The sequence below is a fragment of the Mastigoproctus giganteus genome, chromosome 5 (genome assembly GCF_048544385.1).
Source record: "Mastigoproctus giganteus isolate SK-2022 chromosome 5, ASM4854438v1, whole genome shotgun sequence".
NCBI lineage: Eukaryota > Metazoa > Arthropoda > Arachnida > Uropygi > Thelyphonidae > Mastigoproctus > Mastigoproctus giganteus.
This window is the reverse complement of record NC_143579.1, coordinates 198,100,728-198,120,078: the sequence shown is the minus strand read 5'-3', so window position 1 is coordinate 198,120,078 and position 19,351 is coordinate 198,100,728. Positions and strand designations below refer to the sequence as shown.

Below are 19,351 nucleotides of genomic sequence, written 5' to 3'. Positions count from 1 at the left end.
CTGCTATCTGAGGTGAAACAGGCTTCCTTCCTCTTACAGCCTTAACAACAAACGACCCAGTTTCCTGAAATTTGTTAATCATCATCATCTTAACTGCTACAACTGATAAAGGACCTTGACATAAGTTCTTACAGCATCTAAATTCACGCAGAGCAGCTGCTGCATTTCATCCATTAACATAGAAGAACTTTGCAATTAAAGCATGATCAGGCAGAGTGAGACACATTGTTAACAGTAAACTTACAGAATATGCTTGTGATGTTCGCGTTGTGCCTTTAGCTCTCTGCTGCTGGGAAAATTAAATTAACTCAGATTTATGCAAATTTTCTGCTCCAAACTTATTTTTTAGTTTGGATTTAAAACTTTAGTGCAATTCAGTTTCTTTCCGGTTTTTTTTTGCAAAGAGCACAAATAAAAATTTGTAATTTCATTAAGGTTTGTCTTAGTTATTTATTTGTTGGCACTGTGTTCGGGTCTTTCCACTTGTACAGCACTATATTATCCCTTATCAGCAGATTTTTGAACTATTTTTTTTTTCATGGGATGCTTCTCTTCCCATGCCTTGAATAGTTTACTTGCTAATTTTGATGGCATTCCGCTTATTACTTAGAGCTACAGAGAGCCCTGAATAGATGGCCACCCTGTATATGATATCAGAATTAGTTTTTGCATCCAGTTCCTTTGTAACCACATCATAGTATCCAATCAAATCTGTCAGATAAGACTTTCCCTTAACAAACCCATACTGTGTCTGAATTATTACTGCAGTCTTGTCTAGATGATCCTGCAATGCATCTTTAACCAGTGACTCCATTATTTTCCCCAGAACAGAAGTTACACTAATAGGTCTATAGCTACTTGTGTCACCTTTTGAACCCCCTTTGTGAATTGGGGATACATTTGCACATCTTCAGTCCATGGGGACTTCCCATGGACTGAATAGATCCCATCCACCCCAGGTACCTTTATCCAATCAAATTTGTCAGACAGGACTTTCCCTTAACAAACAAACCCATTTAACTTCAACAATTTCTCCTCCACCTTGCTGTCAGTTATTACAAAATCATTAAGCATCCTGTTACAGTTTGATAAGCTTCTGGCATTTTCCTCCCTTAATAACTCCTTGTGTGTGAATGCAGATGCAAAATACTCATTCAGATCATCAGCTATCTGAACAGGATCATCAACAGCTGACCATCAATATCAAGTGGACCAATCTGATTCATCCCCTTCCTTCAGAGTTTATTTAAGTAAAGAAGCCCTTGCTGTTTTTCTTAGCATCCTTTGCCAAAGATTTCTTGTAATCTGCTTTTGCTTGCCTAACCTCCTTTGTGACTTGATTATAGACTAACTTATATCTGCCATAGGCTTCTATGTCACCTGATAATTTATATGCATCCCATGCATTTTTCTTCTCTGTCACGAGTCTTATTAGTTTATCTGACATCCATTGAGGCCCCTAAACCTTGAATGATATTTCTTAATCAGTATGAAAAGCCTAGTAGCTTCCACGATTAGTTCCTTGAATGCTTCCCACTTAAAATTTGTTGTTGGTGACATTGAGTTTGTCCCACTGTACAGAATTTAAAAACTGTCTGAAACTACTGTAGTCACCTTTATGGAAGAAAAAACCCTTCCCTTTACCCTGATGATAATTATATCTTCAAGTACACTGTGATCACTGCAACCTAGTGGTTCCTTTATCTGCAAATTCTTTATACACAAACAATCACTGCTGATAACCAGATCAAGAATATTACCCCCCCTCTACTTGCTTGCCTCTTGAACATGCTGCTGCAGGAAACAATCATCCAATAAATCCACAAAAGTCTTGCTAGCATGCAAATAACCAACCCACAAGTTCCAATCAATATCTGGGAAGTTAAAATCCCCCATTATAGGTAATCTGATTGAGTTGTTTAGGGCTTTAAATTGTTTTAGCAAGCTCAATGCTGATGGGATTCTTCCTCTTGCTGAGATTCTGTATCTGCGGGGGGGGCATACATTCAAATTGAAGAAAGACAATTGTGGAATAGATGTACTAAAGTTTGCTTTAGCCAGCAAGTGGTTTAATGCTGGAACAAACTTCCATCTGTCGTTGTGGAAGTAGATAGCTTAAATAAATTGCAGAACTGAAGCCTTTCTTGGTAAGCGCATCTCTTTGTTCTGCTCACCAATCTTTTTGCCATTTTCTGTACTCACTTGGAATGAGGCCCCCAGACCTGTATACACAAAATGTGGCCTGACCACTGCTTTATACAATGGGATAAGCACTTCCTTATCAATTTATAAGGAAGTGATAATAAGTTATAATTTATACCTTATCAATTTATAGTTTTGCTTAGCAATGTATAATTAAAATGTTTAAGCAAAACAAAGGAAATGTCTGAATTACCTTGACAATTTCTGCTACCTGTGTGGACAGTTTACAACAAAAATTCAGAGGTGGAAAATCTACATATTACTAAACATGCATATTCTTTGTACTTCGGTTGCAAGATTAGTGATCAGGAATCAGTGAAATCCACAAATGTGCTGTTTTACCTGCATCACAAATCTCAGGATGTCACTAACTGGAAAATTAAAATTACATATTTTGCTGTTCCTATGGTGTGGTGAAAACATATTGATAATTACTATTTCTCCATGACAAAAATATTAGGGATGTCCAGAAAAAGCAAATATCGCATCAAATATTCTAATCCACCATATCAATGGCAATAAATACTGTTATAAATAATGATCCTCCAAAATCATGGGATAAAGAAAGATATTATGAATATAGTGAAGATTCATCATAGTCCCCTTGATGAATATAGTGAAGATTCTTATGTTGCAGATTTTGCCTGGACTGTCCACTTCAACAGATATTGACTAACAGCCAGAAAATGAGAAAATTAAACAAGAAAAGTTAAACTGACTTATTTATGATTTAAACTTATTTAAAGAGCAAGCAGAACTCCTTTTAATTCTATGTTCCTTGAAGCACAAACTAAAATTACAGCATATCAAAAAAATCATAAGTTTATTCAAAATATATCATTATAGAAGACAGTTTATTTCTGTAAAGATATTAGTGGTCTTCTGAAAAAACTGGACATCAAACACAATCCTAATGGGTTCCATGTTTTCTTTCTTGCACAAACCATTCCATAAAGCATTGTCTACTATTTCTGATTTTGGTTTCTTTAAAGTAGAGCAAGAACTTAATTAGCCTTGTGAAACAAAACTGAATACAAAATCCTTCTAACTATTTTTAATCTTTTGCAGTCGTCTTGCCCATACCTAATTCAAAAGAAATTTTTTTAGACTCTCCTCTATCAAGTTTTTCTGGAGCATCCAACTTCATTTTCATAGGAACAACGATCTTTCTTTACTCATCCACATTTCATAAATTTACATAATATTTAATTAAATTACATACTGTAACTACAATTACAGCTTTACTGTGCAAGCACAGTTTGTAAAACACACAGATGACCTTATGGAATGCATACAACTCAACAGACAGCCATGTCAAACTAGCTGCAAGCATATTGAACCAACACCCACAGTGCAGTACAGTGTGCCCTATGTATCATAGAGTATGATTTAAAGAGGGAAGGTGGAGCATTGATTAATCCAGTCAGTCTGTTAGGTGGAGGTAGATTAAGAGGGTGTCTACTGTATATAAAATTATCCCAACAACTCTATGGAGTGGAGATTGAATTGATGGCTGTAGAGATATTAAAAAAGCATTGGTATTCAAGATGAAATGTTTGCAAAAGACTGAGTTCCTCACATGAACATAAAGCAATATTGCAGTTAAAAATTAAAATAACCCTGTACAATAACAGATAAAATATTAAATAAATAATTACAATGATCTGACTATGTCCATGGTATGAAAAAACCACCACATTTAGTGCTACAGGAACAGAACAATCAGAAATCTACTGTTCATGTGAAGAACTGAATCTTTTGCAAACATTTCATCTTGAATACTGATTCTTTTTCTCTATTATTCCATCCATCGATTCAATCTCCACTCCATAGACTTGTTCAGATAATTTTGTTAGACTAAAGGCTATCTGGATAGAGATTCAATGAAAAATACAGATTTCTGAATTTTTAGTAGGCTTGACTCATCTCATTGAATTCATAACATTCTATCATTCCTAATAACATTAGCCAACAATTTTAAACTTTTTTTTTTTTTCAATAACATGAACGAAATCAAATGATTTTGACTAAATCACATGTGCTGAAAACAAAAATAACAGTAGAAATTGTGTAGCATGTCATATATTCATGTTATGGCTTTGTGCTCCTTTTTTCCAAAAATTGTGAATTTTTACTTATCTAAATTTACTTCACTACTTTCTTGTAAATTAATTGCTTTAAATAGAAATGACAACCAGTATAATTCCAAATGAATAAAAAACAACATATTTAAACTTAATAAATACCTATTTGTATTTAAGTAAGCCATTAACCTACAAACATGGAGGCAAAAATAGGAAATCTTACTGCTTAGTTATTTTTTCCTCTTATGAGCACAATGATCCTCTCTTATCAGAAACCAGCAATAGTCACCCATCATTGCTGGATCCCATAATCCTTGATACCTCTGTTCGCCACTGACAGATCCCAAGTTGTCCGGAAAGAAGTCCAGGTGCGAATGTAGGAAGTGTATCTTCAGCGACATTCGGCATCCTAACTTTTGATAGTTATGTGACAATTCTATCAACTCTTTATAGTTCTCTACTTTTTTTTCTTTTATTCCCTAAAAACCTGCTAACAACAGCTCTAAAGGATTTCCACACAGCTAATTTGGTGGCTTAAGTTTAGTTTCAAAGAGTTCATCCTTTAAAATCCATCTAATTTGTGGGCCTACAAATATACCCTTCTTCAACTTTGCATCACTAATATTTGCAAACTGGCTTTTTAAGTACTTGAAACCTTCACTATTTTTGTCCAGAGCTTTTATAAATTTTTTTGTGAGACAACTTAATGTGCAAAGGCGGGAGAAGCACCATTTTGGGTTTCACTAAAGGCCTGCATTTGATGTTGAGTTTCCTGAGAACGTATTCTTCTCTAATGGGCCATCCCTTCACAATATAATGACATTCTACTGCTCGACTCAGTGGCGGATCCAGAAAAACATGACAGGAGAATCACCATTTTTTTGTGCATTATGTTTTGTTCTGTGCATTATTTTGTGCCTTGTTTGTGCACAAACAAGGCACAAAATAATGCACAGAACAAAATAAATATGATAACACTCAAACATAATGTGACTGGCAGACACAGGCACACAGTTACAGTCTGAATTACTGTGAAGTAAACATTACGCATGACCAAACTAGAATGGCGATCACATCAGCATCAGTGTAGCCAACTGTAGTCAGTTAAAATTAGCTGAGTCACAATGCAAAAATAGATAAAATCCTGTTAACAATAAAAAAAAATATTTTTTCTGTAGCTAAAGGGAATTTAAATGATTGGTGTATATTCTCCAAAAAACAACAGGGGGGGGGGCACATGCTCCTACCCTGAATCCGCCACTGGTTGTTGTTGTTGTTATTTGGTTTTTAGGAGCATTAGCAACTAAGGCCATATTTGCTCTGGGAATATGTGGTGGTCATTCCCTGACCTTTCCGCATCCTCCGTATTTGGTGGTGACAGGCTCGAACCCCGGTCTAATCAAGAAGCGTGGGCTACACACTGCTGCTCCTTCCCACCTGGCTACAGAGGCGCCTTCCGCCACTGGCTCGACTATCCCATAAACACAGGAAACAACAATACTTAGTAAAATCACTTTGTAGTCCAAGCAACAAAGCAATTACTTTTAAATCACCTCAGATTTTCCAACAATATTTCTTATAGTTTAAGGCATTTAATAGCAATGACATGCTATCATAAGTTTCTTTCATAGCCACTGAATGAGCCACTGGAACCAATGGTTTGATATTACCATTGTATAGCTTTTAAACTGCTTTTAAACTGAGTTTAGAAGAATCGATGAATAATCTCCATATTTGAACACAATTCTTGCAGACCAGTCTTCAAGGATTGTGTTCAAATCCTATTCCTCCATCAATCTGTTTACATCTTTAAAGACACAAAGAGAACCTTCCATTTGATAATAACAGTTTCTAAACACAGAAATCCTCATGGTTTTTGCCAGCAAATTCCACTGTTGTAACCTAGATCCTAATAGCTCAGCCTGTTGCTTTGAAAGATTTAAATCCCTAACCAAATCATTAAGTTCACTTTGCTAGATTTAAATTAAGTGTGGGGGTTTTGTCATTTTTCAGGATTGTCATTTTCAGGACCTTGGGTGTGCAAAGCCCATACTAACCAGATGTGAGATAGCAATTTAACTCAGAGTAGCCACTCTTCGGGGCCATAAAACTAAAAAGAGGTATTAGTATACCATTAAACCACACAGGCATGACTCTTTAGTTACAATAAATTCACCTGAGAAAGGTACAGAGTGCAATGTTGGACAATTTTGTTGATTTTAAAACTATTTTACATTTTTTTTTTAAAACTATTTTTGCATTTTTCTAAAAAATGTGACATGATAGAAACTTTTTACTTTCATATTCGTAATCACTACATACAAATCAACAAAAAATGCTTACTTTCACCCATGTTAGAAAAACCTTGTTGACCAGTGTAATTGTTAACTAGATAATTAATATTAAATTCCAATAATTGATAACCCACTCTATTTTCAGTTAAGATATTTAGAAGAAATAATATGGATGCTTAATAACATTCAAAACCTTAAGAGACAGCATTGTTCCTATAGATATAATAGTCAGCAATGAATTCCAATTAAAAAAAAATGTTTTAAATTTTAAGACACTTACAATTTTGTCAGATGTATACCGAATACTTAAGGCTGCAGTTACAGGTCGTGTGGAATCCAAATCTTTCGTAAAATCCACCACTTTTCTAATGAGGAATTAAATTACATTACTGTGATGTACTTATTTATGATTACATTACTATAATTTTTATTTCCATAAAAATTGAAAACAAGAATAAATTTTTAGGCTGTTACTATTTGTGAATGACTGCAATACTCTCAAAAAAAAAAAAAAGCCACAACTTGTTTAAATAAAAGAAATAGCCACAAATTATTAATTCAAGCATCACTATATTCAAAAGAATTTTTTTGTTCCCTCTAGGTGCACAATTATACAGTGAGACAGATATTCTATCTAGGGCCTACCAGTTCACAAATGCAGTCCTGTGTGGTGTCTACTAAATAGTAGACAATACCTTAAAAATACCTTGAAAAGAAACTAATTGAGATAGGGATAATAAAAACAATTAAAAATACTGAAAAGATGGGATATAAATCTGATGTAAATTCATGAAATTCTAAGAGACACATAGAGAAATTCTAAGAATTCTAAAAAATTCTAAGAATTCTAAGAGAAATTTATGAAACACTAACCAGTCTAAGAATTCCAAACAGTAATGCTTGCCTAGGAGATCTGCTTATCAGTTACTCTTGTAAAACAATTTCCTGCATAACATCTTGCAGTCTCTAATAATGTAAAGGCAGTTTGGTTTTGTTTTCTGTGAGAAACTGTTAAGTAGATCTCCAGGACAAAGATCACTGTTTAGGATGTTCTTGAATTGATAAATTAGGCTGGTGACTGAGCTATTCATAGATTATTTATATCCTTCAATTGCTATGATTATTTATATCCTTCAATTGCTTAATTCACATTAAGTTGACCTGACCTTGAGTACTTTTATCACAATTTTAACTACTTTATTTACTTTTCAAAGTACACACATAGCAGAAATGATCCAAAGAGAATCACATCATGCAGTAACCTTTGACTGTTAGATAAATATTTTGCTTTACATTGGGCAGTGTCATAATTAATGAGAAACAATGATAATCATCTATTTAGCGAAGAGTCGAGAACCAATTTCTGTTCCTTGATACACAAAAAATTTTCCCAAAATACTTTCTTGTGGAAAAATCCTTTTTCTCAGCCCCTTCCCATGAGTACAATACAATGTCATACAAGTGCTCTACAGTGGTAATATCAAGTGTATTAAAGTGAACCATTTTGTAGACAGTGTAGACAGGTCAAAGGGGAGACTCAAGGTGTCCTACCATTTTCTTACAAAAGTAGGGAGGTCATAATACCACATATTAGACAATTATAAGACTACATTTGAAATACTGTGTCTAAGTAGAGAGAGAGAGAGAGAGAGAGAGAGCACCTAAAAAGATATCAAGCTTCTTGGAAGGGTGCAAAGACACACAACCTGCTTGATGAGATGTGCAAAAGGGCACCCATCTGAGGAAAAATGTAAATATGTGGGCTATAGAGCTTGGTGAATTAGGCACCTTGGAGGGGATCTGATTGAGATCTTGATGAAGTGATTTTCGTTTAATTTTTAATTTGTTTTATATTATTTTCTTGTGTGTGTGTGTGTGTGTGTGTGTGTGTGTGTGTGTGTGTGTGTGTGTGTGTGTGTGTGTGTGTGTGTGTGTGTGTGTACATATGCATATATACACCGATATGATCACTGAATTATGACCACCTACCTAGTACTCTGTTCAGCCACCGTTTGCATGGATAACAGCCACTATTCGGCCATGCATTGACTCCATTAGATGTGTGAAGACATCCATAGGGATCTGCAGCTACACTGTCTGAAAGGCTTTCCATTGTGTCAGAATAGATGATGGCTACATGTCATGCGCCTCACTTCCTGTTCTAAAACATCCCACAGGCGTTCAACTGGACTGAGGTCAGGTGAATCTGGAGGCCAATGAAGATGGGTGATATCTTCACCAAGTTTCTCGAACCACTTGTGCACAGCATGGGCCTGATGACACAGCACATTATCATCTTGGAAGATCCCATTTCTGTCTGGGAAAAAAATGTAACATGGCAGGGTGCACATGGTCTCCAGTAGAATTCACCAGTGAAGCATTGGTTCCATATGCACTAGGAGTCTTAGTTTCTGCCAGCAAAACATATTAAGCAACCACTACCACCTGCCTGGATAGTAGGCACCATGCATGATGGGTCCATGGACTCATGTTGCCTGCACTGCACTGCACTGCACCACACACACACACACACACACACACACACACACACACACACACACACACACACACACACACACACACACACACACACACACACACACACACAGCCATCCATCATTGTGTGTTGCACCACACATTTGAACTCGTCCTACTAGCATACTCATTTCCAGTCCTTCAGTGTGTCCAACTGGTGTGTTGTTGACACCACAGCAATTGCAGTCGACGATGATCAGTGGTGAGGAAAGTGTCTCTTGGATCATCTGCTGTGGAACCCCATACATCCGAGTGTGTGGCATATCATTTGGGATATTGTTCTTGCATTCTCCATATTGTACACTTGGTATTGCACTGTGATGCAAACTCTCACACAGTGACCTGCTATTGAGCTTCTATGATGCCCTGCACCCTTTTTCTCACCAAAAATATCCACTTTGCATAATCCTTTACAGTTCTGTCAGTGGGGGGCAGTTTGACACCATCCTTTGTACACCTTAACCACAGTGGGCCATTTCCAATATGGAAGCACCCAATACACCAGCTTCCACAATTACTGCCTTTTGAAACTCCATCATATCCTTATTGCATTCCATAACTGCTACTTTATCACTTTGGCTTGCACAACTAGATGCAAATCACCACAGCTCTAGCATACAAAGCTGTTTGGTATTTTATAATGCGAGCTATGCAACAGTCAATTACAGATGGGGTGGTCACAATTCAGTGATCACTGTGTGTGTGTGTGTGTGTGTGTGTGTGTGTGTGTGTGTGTGTGTGTGTGTGTGTGTGTGTGTGTGTGTGTGTGTGTGTGTGTGTGTGTGTGTGTGTGTGTGTGTAGATATTTCAATAGCCATTCATCTTCAATACTGTCATTTTTTCCGAGTTAAAAATGATTACAACACTTATAATTTTGCATTTCATTAAATAATGGAAGAAATATGCTGCTATGCCTGGAATCTTTTAATATAGCAATTTGCAATGCACAGATTTCAACAAATGTGCTAAATCTATCACAAAATGCATTGATAAAAAGGGTGCGGATACCCACTACTGCTGATTAATGCTTTCTATTTATTACATTATTGTCACCAACAAAACATACTGCATGAAAATCCCACCTGTTAAAGTCCAGCAATATATATTTTTTTAATATAATATGAAGAACATTAAAATATATTGTTTTCACTATAAGACTGACATCTTTAAATTGAATTTAAAATGAATGAATGAAAATGAAATAAAATGAATTGAAATGAATGACATCTTTAAAAGACAACAGGAGCCTCTTAATCACAGAAACATAAGGACCTGAAGTGGGCTTTTTGCTTTCAAGAGATGGAATACCAACAATGCTGTCACTTTTATAGTCAATAAAGGGTGAAATGTGGATTTTATTCCAACATAAGTGTGACATGTCATTGGCATGGTTCAAGTAACAAGTATTTCTGTTATAAATACTATATATAAATAAAAATAAAAATAAATACTATATATAAATAAAAATAAAAGATTACATAGAATCAATGGGGATGCAGAATACCTAAATCTTTCCTTTCTTAGATTAACAGCCAACTCTGTTCAGATTAAAATTTCACTGCAGGCACTTTGTCATTATCAATTTATTTTCAATAAAGTGAATCCTACATTAAGATTATCACATCTGAAATATCAGGATTAACTGATATTATGTCAAGTGCTTTAATCCTCTCTAAAATAAATTAAAGTTGGTGTGCACTGTTTATTTCAAAAAACAACACTCCTATTCACTTTTCTGCATATTCATTTCAATATTATGCAAAAAAGCTGATAGGATCATTTTCATCAATACAGAAGGGATAACTGTGGATACCAGATGAATCCTCATGTTATGAAAAAATAAATCCTGGTTTTGAAACCACAGCCCAAAAGTTACATTTGGGTAAGTAAATTAATTTAATATTAATGTTATAATAGTTAAATGATGCAAGGAAGCAGATTTTTTCTGCATGTGCCAAAAAAAAAAAAATAAATAAATAAATTCTCTATCACTCATACCTTCCCTCTCACCAAAAAGTGACTATCCAATTCCACTTTGAACCTTATCAAACTTTCGATCCTGACCATCATGGCAAGCAATTATTCCAATGATCTACCACATGCTGAAAGTACACTTTATGAGATCCAGTGCCCTGGTTCTTTTTTTTTTTTTCTCTTAACAGTGAAAATATACCTCCCTCATTCATTTTAAAGATTCCCTTAAGGGCTTTATATAAAGCTTTGCAGTCCACACCTTCCAGCCCATTCTTCATATGACCATTGATTAGCAATGCATGGAAAGTAAAAAAATTTAAGAATACTGTAAATCCTCAATTTAACAGACCCCGATATAATGGACCGGACAAATAATAATACAGTAATGTACATATTAATCTCGACCGTATTTTTTTTAGGTTATACAAAACTTCACTGTTATTATTAAAAATTAATAATAATTACCTATTTCCATTATTGTTTTGATAATTATTTACTTTTATTATTATAATCAAATTCTGGAAACTGTTTTTATTCTTTCTGAAAATGTGTTCAAATAGCTGTTTTCCCGAATTACATAACAGATAAGAGCAGGCAGTGACTTGCGAGCTAAACGTGACTCGGGACACTAAACTGCAGGTCTACCGACTCTTTGTTTCAGTATAAGTGTGCCTCAAGCTACCGTGCGGTCAGGTTTTATACAGAGTATTTCTGTGATTTCTGAATTGTGACTTTATTTATTAAATAATTTTGCAATCCTTACAATTTAAAATGTCATCAAGTGATAGAGGAGTGAAAAGAAGGCATCTGAACTTAAATGTGATACAGAAATTAGAGCTAATTGAGAAATTAGAACAAGGCATCTCAGTAGCACATGTTTGTGAAATTTACAGCGTTAAAAAACAAACTGTTTCTGATGTCCGTAAATCAAAGGTCAAATTGCAACATTTTATATTTACAACAGAATATTACATATTCTTTATTATAATTTAATAATTTTAAATTGTACAGGACTGTAATATTGTATTAAAGCTTTTTTTTTTACATTAAGAATACAGAATAAATTAAGAACAAAAAAATGCGCCTCCAGGTTACATTCGATTTAACGGACTTTCGGAATTAATGGACACCCCTTCTCCCCTATTAGTCTGTTAAATCAAGGGTTTACTGCACTTAATAAAGGACCCTTTACCAAGTGAAATATTTAATCAGTTTATCAGTATGAAAAGGATAAATTCACACAATTAGATCTAAATAGTCCCAATAACTAAAATTGGCTACACATTGAATTTCTATATTGAAATCTGCCTTTGGGCCTGGATTTTGTGATTAGAAGTCTTTAATTTGATCACAGGAGAGACAGAATTGTACTATACTAAAGGACTCTAGTGTCATTGAAATCTCTAAATTATTAGATTAAATTACTTAAATCATTAAAGTAGCATCATTCATTAAATTAGTGTTACAAAATAAAAATATAGATGCACAAGGCATAATACGTTATGAGCTTGAAATTCACTCAAGAATTTCAGTAAAAAGACACCATTCTTTGTTCATAATGGTGAACTACAATTGTAGTGTAAAAGACATTGATTTAATTGTATCTCATATTGTGAATACCTTCACAACGAGTTACAATATATTGCACTACTTTGAATCAGTAATGCTTCACCAATGGAGAAGACTACTGTTACTTATTCTCAGTGGGCACCACCACCCAGACAGCAACATTTCAAGGCTTGTTGGCCTATCATATGATTGCAACACCAGTGACAATAGGCCAACAAGTTTTACACACTTTGCACACATTCCTCACAACTGCACACAGGTGAGTGGATGCTACATTATGACAATGCAAGACCTCACATTTCTTATACTGTCATCAATTACTAATCCAACATTACTATTAAATTCTTGTCCAAATGGTAGTTGAGCATTCTTGTCTCTTGCCAAAGCTAGTAGCCACTATTTTACCCATCTCTGATCCCACCTCTGTCAAAACCAGATGGTTCTATTGCCACTTCAGCTAGGGATAAAGCTGAGCTGCTAGCATTATGTTTTTCTTCAAACTTATGTATCAATGATCTTGGTAAACCATCTCCCACCATTCCCAGTATACTTCATTCAATGCCTCTTGTGGACTTCTGCCAAAAAGGATGTCAGAAGGATTTTGACGAATATTGATGCTAAGAAAGCTCCAAGTCCTGATGGTATTTCTCCACTTGTGCTCAAAACCTGTGCTCCCAAACTTACTCCTGTTCTGTCTTGCCTTTTTTCACTTTCTTATTCCAAAGGTGTTTTTTCTTTTGTTTGGAAATTTGCTCATATCCAGCCAGTTCCTAAAAAGGGTGAGAAATCCCTCCCAACCAATTATCATCCTATTGCAATTAATGAACTCAACAGTTATTTTGCATCGATATTTACAAATGAAAAACCTTTTGTGGCAATGGGAAATTGTGGGAGTGAAGTTGAAAAATATGTAATTAATGATATTGAAATTTCGCAAGATTATTTAATGAAAAAAAACTTTCGAGCCTACAGGCCAGTAAGGCTCCTGGAGTTGATGGAATATACCCTATGCACTTAAGGGAGGCGGCAAGTAAGTACATTGAACCATTAAGGCTAATTATGCACGCACATCACTAGACTCTGGGGAGATTCCCTTGGATTGGAAAAGTGCCAATGTATCTCCCATACATAAGGGTGGCTCTAAGAGTGAAATTATCGACCTATCAGTCTGACTTCAGTGGTAGGGAAAATCATGGAGGCAATGATCAAGGGTGGAATTCAGGATCATTTGGATCAAATTGAAATTCTCAAGGATACTCAGCATGATCTTGTAAAGGGAAAATCATGTTTAACAAATCTGGTTCGCTATTTTGAAAGGGTCACTCACGAGCTGGATTTAGGGAATAATTTTGACATTGTTTATTTAGATTTCAGCAAAGCTTTTGACTCAGTCCCACATGAGCGGTTGCTTTATAAGCTAGAACAGGTTGGAATCACTGAAAAAATCTTTAGATGGATAGCAGGAGGCAGAGGGTTGTGATAAATGGCTATTCCTCAGATTGGGTTGATATAAGAAGTGGGGTTCCCCAAGGATCAGTATTGGGACCACTGTTGTTTTTAATTTTCATAAACGACATCGATGAAGGGATAGAGGGCGTGATGTCTAAATTTGCAGATGATGCTAAAATTGGTAGAGTAGTTAATGATCACTGTCAAGCTAAGCTTCGTCAGAGAGACCTAGATAGACTTCAAGAATAGTCAGAAAAATGGCAGCTTTGCTTTAATCCAACAAAGTGTAAGGTATTACACCTGGGAAACAGTAATCCCAAAATAACTTATTCACTTGGTGGAATTCAACTAAACCCAGTACTGGAGGAAAGGGACTTGGGTGTTACGATACTGTCAGACATGAAATTCTCTGAGCATTGTAAACAGGTTGCAAGGAAGGCCCATGGTGTCCTATCGATGATTTATCGAACTTTTGCAAGTAGAGATAGGGACGCGATAATCCCATTATATAAGGCTTTTGTTAGATCACACTTGGAATACTGTGTTCAAGTATGGAGACCACACCTAAAGAAAGACATCCGAGCTCCTTGAAAGAGTGCAAAGACAGGTAACTCGCCTGGTGAGATCTGCAAAAGGGTGTCCTTATGAAGAAAGACTTCGAATATATGGGTTGCAGAGTTTGAAAACTAGACACCTTAGAGGAGATTTGATTGAGGTGTTTAAGGCTCTGAGAGGCATCAGTAAAATGAACGAGGACAAAATTTTCAAGATTATAAATGATGCTAGAACTAGGGGACATAAATTCAAGTTATGGGGGGAAGTGTTTAGATTGGACTGCAGGAAGTTTTATTTTAGCCAGCGAGTTATAAATTACTGGAATAAGTTGCCTACATGGATGGTAGTTGCCATGGGAAAATTCAAAGGTCATCTGGATAGTACCTTCGAGTCAGGGAAGCGCATAGGATGATAGGTTTAATTTCCTTTTCTTTTATTAATTATTATTATTTATTTTTATCATTGTTTTATTCGGGTTTTTTTTTTTTTTTAGGCTTTCTTGCACCATGCGGCCATTACTAATACTAATACTTTTACTTTTTTTAAAGTAATGGAGAAACCAATTAGACGCCAACTCTTAGACTATCTAGAAATCTTCCATCTGATTAACGATCTGATAGAAGATTTATAGATAGTTTAAGATTTGGCAGTATGGACTCAGTCACTGGTGATATTCTTGCTTATTACCCATCTATGCACAAATTCAATGGAAAAGTTTGACAAAACTCAAGCAGTTGCTCTTGAAATTTCAAAGCCTTTTGATCGTATTTGGCAAAAGGTCTTCTAAATAAGCTTCCATCTTATGGTTTGACAACTGTTTTTTGTATTGGGTATCCAGTTTTCTCTCAGACCCCTCATTGCAGATGATGGTAGATGGTTCTCTGACTAAGGTAAAGAAAGCCCACACGAGAAGCATGCAAAAGTTCAATGAAATTTACTGGTAAAAGTACTTTGCCGTAACGGCATTTGTATTGTTGCTTGCTCGGTAAACAGACAGCGAACTTTCACCGGTAAACTTTTTCGAAGTTTGCAGTAGTGGGTGTTATCGGTCTGTAGTAGAAGTTGAATCCCATGGGAGCTTGAAACCATCCCGAAATGGAGGGGGTAACCTGACCTTTTTTCTTTAGAATCACTAATTGAATCACGAACAGGGTCATATTGGAAGTTCTAGCGTCGTAAAAAATGTTCATAACGTAGTTTCAGCGGTAAACATTTTCGAAGTTTGCCATGCTTCTCATGTGGGCTTCCTTTACCTTTGCCTTTTTTTTTTTCTTAATAAACAATTTATCCACTAGTCCACCAGTGATTCTAAAGAAAAAAGGTCAGGTTACCTCCTCCACTTTGGGAGGGTTTCAATCTCCCATGGGATTCAATTTCTACTCCTGACTGATAACACCCACTGTATGTTTACTGAGTGAGCAACAATACAAATGCCGTTACGGCAAAGTACTTTTACCAGTAAATTTATTGAACTTTTGCATGCTTCTCGTGTGGGCTTTCTTTACCTTCACCAGCTCTGTCTTCTGACTTCTCCACTAATGCTGGTGTTCCCCAAGATTCAGTTCTTTCTCCCACTCTTTTCTCTTGTATATTAATAACCTTCTTCCATTGACCAGAAATCCTATTTATAGTTTTGCTGACGATAGCAATTGCATTCCAACCTCACAGTTTGAGAAACCTTGGCCTGCTCAGACATCTTCAACTTCCCAAATACCCATTACCAATTCCTTAAATGCTGATTTCCAGGTGGGGCAAAGATAACTTAGTTGCTTTCAATCCTTCTAAAACTCAGTCCTGTCTCAGATCTCTCAAAAAGGATTCTTCTGCTCCTATGCTCATCTTTGGTGACACTCCGATTTCTAGGCAAGTTGATATATCTCTTTTGGGGATTACCCTGACTTCTAATCTCTCTTGGCTTAAGCACATTACAAATCTCTGCATCTGAAAAACTGGGTTTTCTCTTTCGCTCTTGGCATTGCTTTTCTTCCAAATAGCTGTTCACTCTGTACAAATCATAAATCTGTTCTACCATGGAATATTCCCACATCTGGGAGAGATTTTGATGCCCCAAACCTCTCTCAGACTTCTAGATTCCATTCAGTTAGGTTAACTAAAGACTCATCTCTAACAGAGTCTCTCCACTCTGTCTCATAGACGTTCTGTTTCTGCTGCATACCTTGTCTATAGATACTTCCATGGCACTGTTCTTCTGAATTGGCTTCTATAATTCCTACTCTCTCTCTCTTTCAAAGCAGTCCGAACATGTGCTGCAACCAGTCAATCCTTTTATTGTCCAACTTCAAACTCACAGAACCAATTTTTCTTCTTGCCTCATTTATTCATTCAACTTCCATTTTCTGGAACAACCTTCCTTCATATGTATTTCCTGAAATTACAATCTATAGAAGTTCAAGTCTAATGTCAACAAATATCTTCTTTCATATTCTCAACCTCCAATCCATGCACGGTACTAAGTACTATAGGTTATTCCTCTCATGTTTGGAGTTTTAATTTAAAAAAAAAAAAAAAAGTGTTCCTCAACCTGCTATTTTTTTTTTTACTTTCCAAAGTTTAAGCTGCAAGGAAAATGTTTCCAGTCATCAGAAGTTGCAATGACATCAGAGGAGATTCTCAAATGCATATCATAAAATAGCTTCCACCATGCTTTTGAAGAATGTCAGAAACATTGGATTAAGCGGATTTCATCAAATGGGGTCTATTTAGAAAAGGACCATCAAAATATGGATGATTAATCAATAGGAAGGTATGCTGTGAAAAAAATATGATCATTATTGATATATAATATATCAAGAATATACACACACACACACACACACACATATATATATACATACATATATATATATATATATATATCAGTGGCATCGCGTACCCATTTAGGTTGGGTGTGCTTTTATTGGGGGGAGAGTTTTATGAAACCCGCGCTACAAAATTCACATGTTAATTTGAACGAACAATTGCATTTTTATCAAAGTGTGAAAGTTTTAAGAGTGCATAGCGCAGCAGTGCTCTTCTTAATTGGTCCAATGAAACTAATTTTGAATACATTAATTTACTAATTAATATAATTTTAACTATATAATCCATAATTATGGACAACATAAAGGTTCCCTGTCACATAAATAATAGCTATACGTCATGTGCACCATTTATGCGAGAAGCACAGAGTGTTTATGCTTCATGATGAGAAGATTAGAATATCATTTGCAAATACTAGAGTGAGGCACCAAATATCAGTATTTTGTTACTACTTTTAAATATGCTCAGAAATCTGAAAAAGTAATCACTTGAGAAAATATTATTTCTTCCAGGTTTGAATCAAAGAAAGACTCAAAAAAACTCATTTTACTTATTTCTACACCAGTTCCAATCTCCTCTTTTGCCTTAGGAATTGTGTTAGCACATCATCATAAAATGAAGGTCTTTTCTTCAGTTCCTCCAGCAATGTCTTTTCAATGGTGAGTAAACTTAGGCCGTATAACCTTTCCTGCATTTTTTATCCTTTATAACATGTATGTATTCTCTTCACAGCTGAAAAAGAATGCTCAACTGTAGCAGTAGAACTCGGAATCATCATGATAAGTTCCGCTAATTTATAAATTTCCTTAAATGCAACCTGAAGCGATTTTCTTGCATGAATTTTAATAGTTGATGCACTGGTTTTCTCGCAAATTCATCAAAAGAAAAGAGTACTTGCAGTTCATTTTTCAAGTGAACGTAGTCAAAAACTTATCCATAGAAATTCTTTAATTTTTCTAGAATACCATTAGGAAAAGTTTTTGCATACTGATCATATCTTTCACTACAAAGGAGTTGAAAAAAATTCAAGTTTTGAAAGTGAAGAGTATATTTCTTCATCTCCAGGCACATGCAGTCCAGGGGCAGCACATTGGTAGGCACTGCAGAACTGTAGCACCGCCAGCTTTTAAATCTAAATATACAGTCAACAGAGTTATATATAATATGGGTCCTGTTAATAAAAATGAATATTTTTATTAACAAAACCCGTATATAGTATTACTCATTCTCTATTTCCAATAATCATTTCAATAATAAACAAATAAAAACACAAAATCATTTTCAACTTTGAAGTTTAACTGTAGGTGGATTTGTGCGCTACACTGTTCTACATGTTGGCCCCAATCATTGAATCAATACCTAGTTGGCAGGTTGCCAATACACATTTTTTAGATTTAAGACAATTTTAAGAAGCAACACCCCCAATACATCAGAGTCATAGCCACCACTGATGCAGTTGACTAATTCCCTGGTATAATTGAAGGCATGCACTCTTCTCTTCTTCTTCGGATCCTTTTCATCTTTTAGGCTTCGGCCCCTCAACCATATGCTTTTACTTTTCAGAAACCCAAATATTATCAAATATTCCTTGTTATTCCTAAACTGTTTCATAGTATCATGCACCTTTTCACAACAGCACAATATGTCATAGGATGAAGTTTGCAGTATATTATTCAAGACATCAGTATAACCAAAGAGAACAGAAAAATTTCTAGCAACAAAATTATTTGAAAATCTTGCAAGAAATTCTGTGATGTTTTACTGTGTTTGTTAAACAGGAAGTAAAGTTCCATCTGGTTGGCGTGACAGAGGGTAATTTTTTAGCAACAAAATCTTGCAAAGCATGTACTCTTTTCAATGATCTAAAAA

The 19,351-nt window shown here is 35.4% G+C and overlaps 1 protein-coding gene across 1 annotated transcript in view; it reads right to left on the bottom strand.

Annotated features, from left to right (window-relative positions):
• LOC150085986 (beta-glucuronidase) overlaps positions 1-19,351 on the bottom strand; it is a 272,855-nt gene that overhangs the window by 83,387 nt on the left and 170,117 nt on the right. The window contains exon 9 of the mRNA XM_090374318.1: positions 6,861-6,945. Coding sequence (XP_090230444.1) covers positions 6,861-6,945 — 85 coding nt within the window. The remainder of the gene's footprint in view (positions 1-6,860; positions 6,946-19,351) is intronic.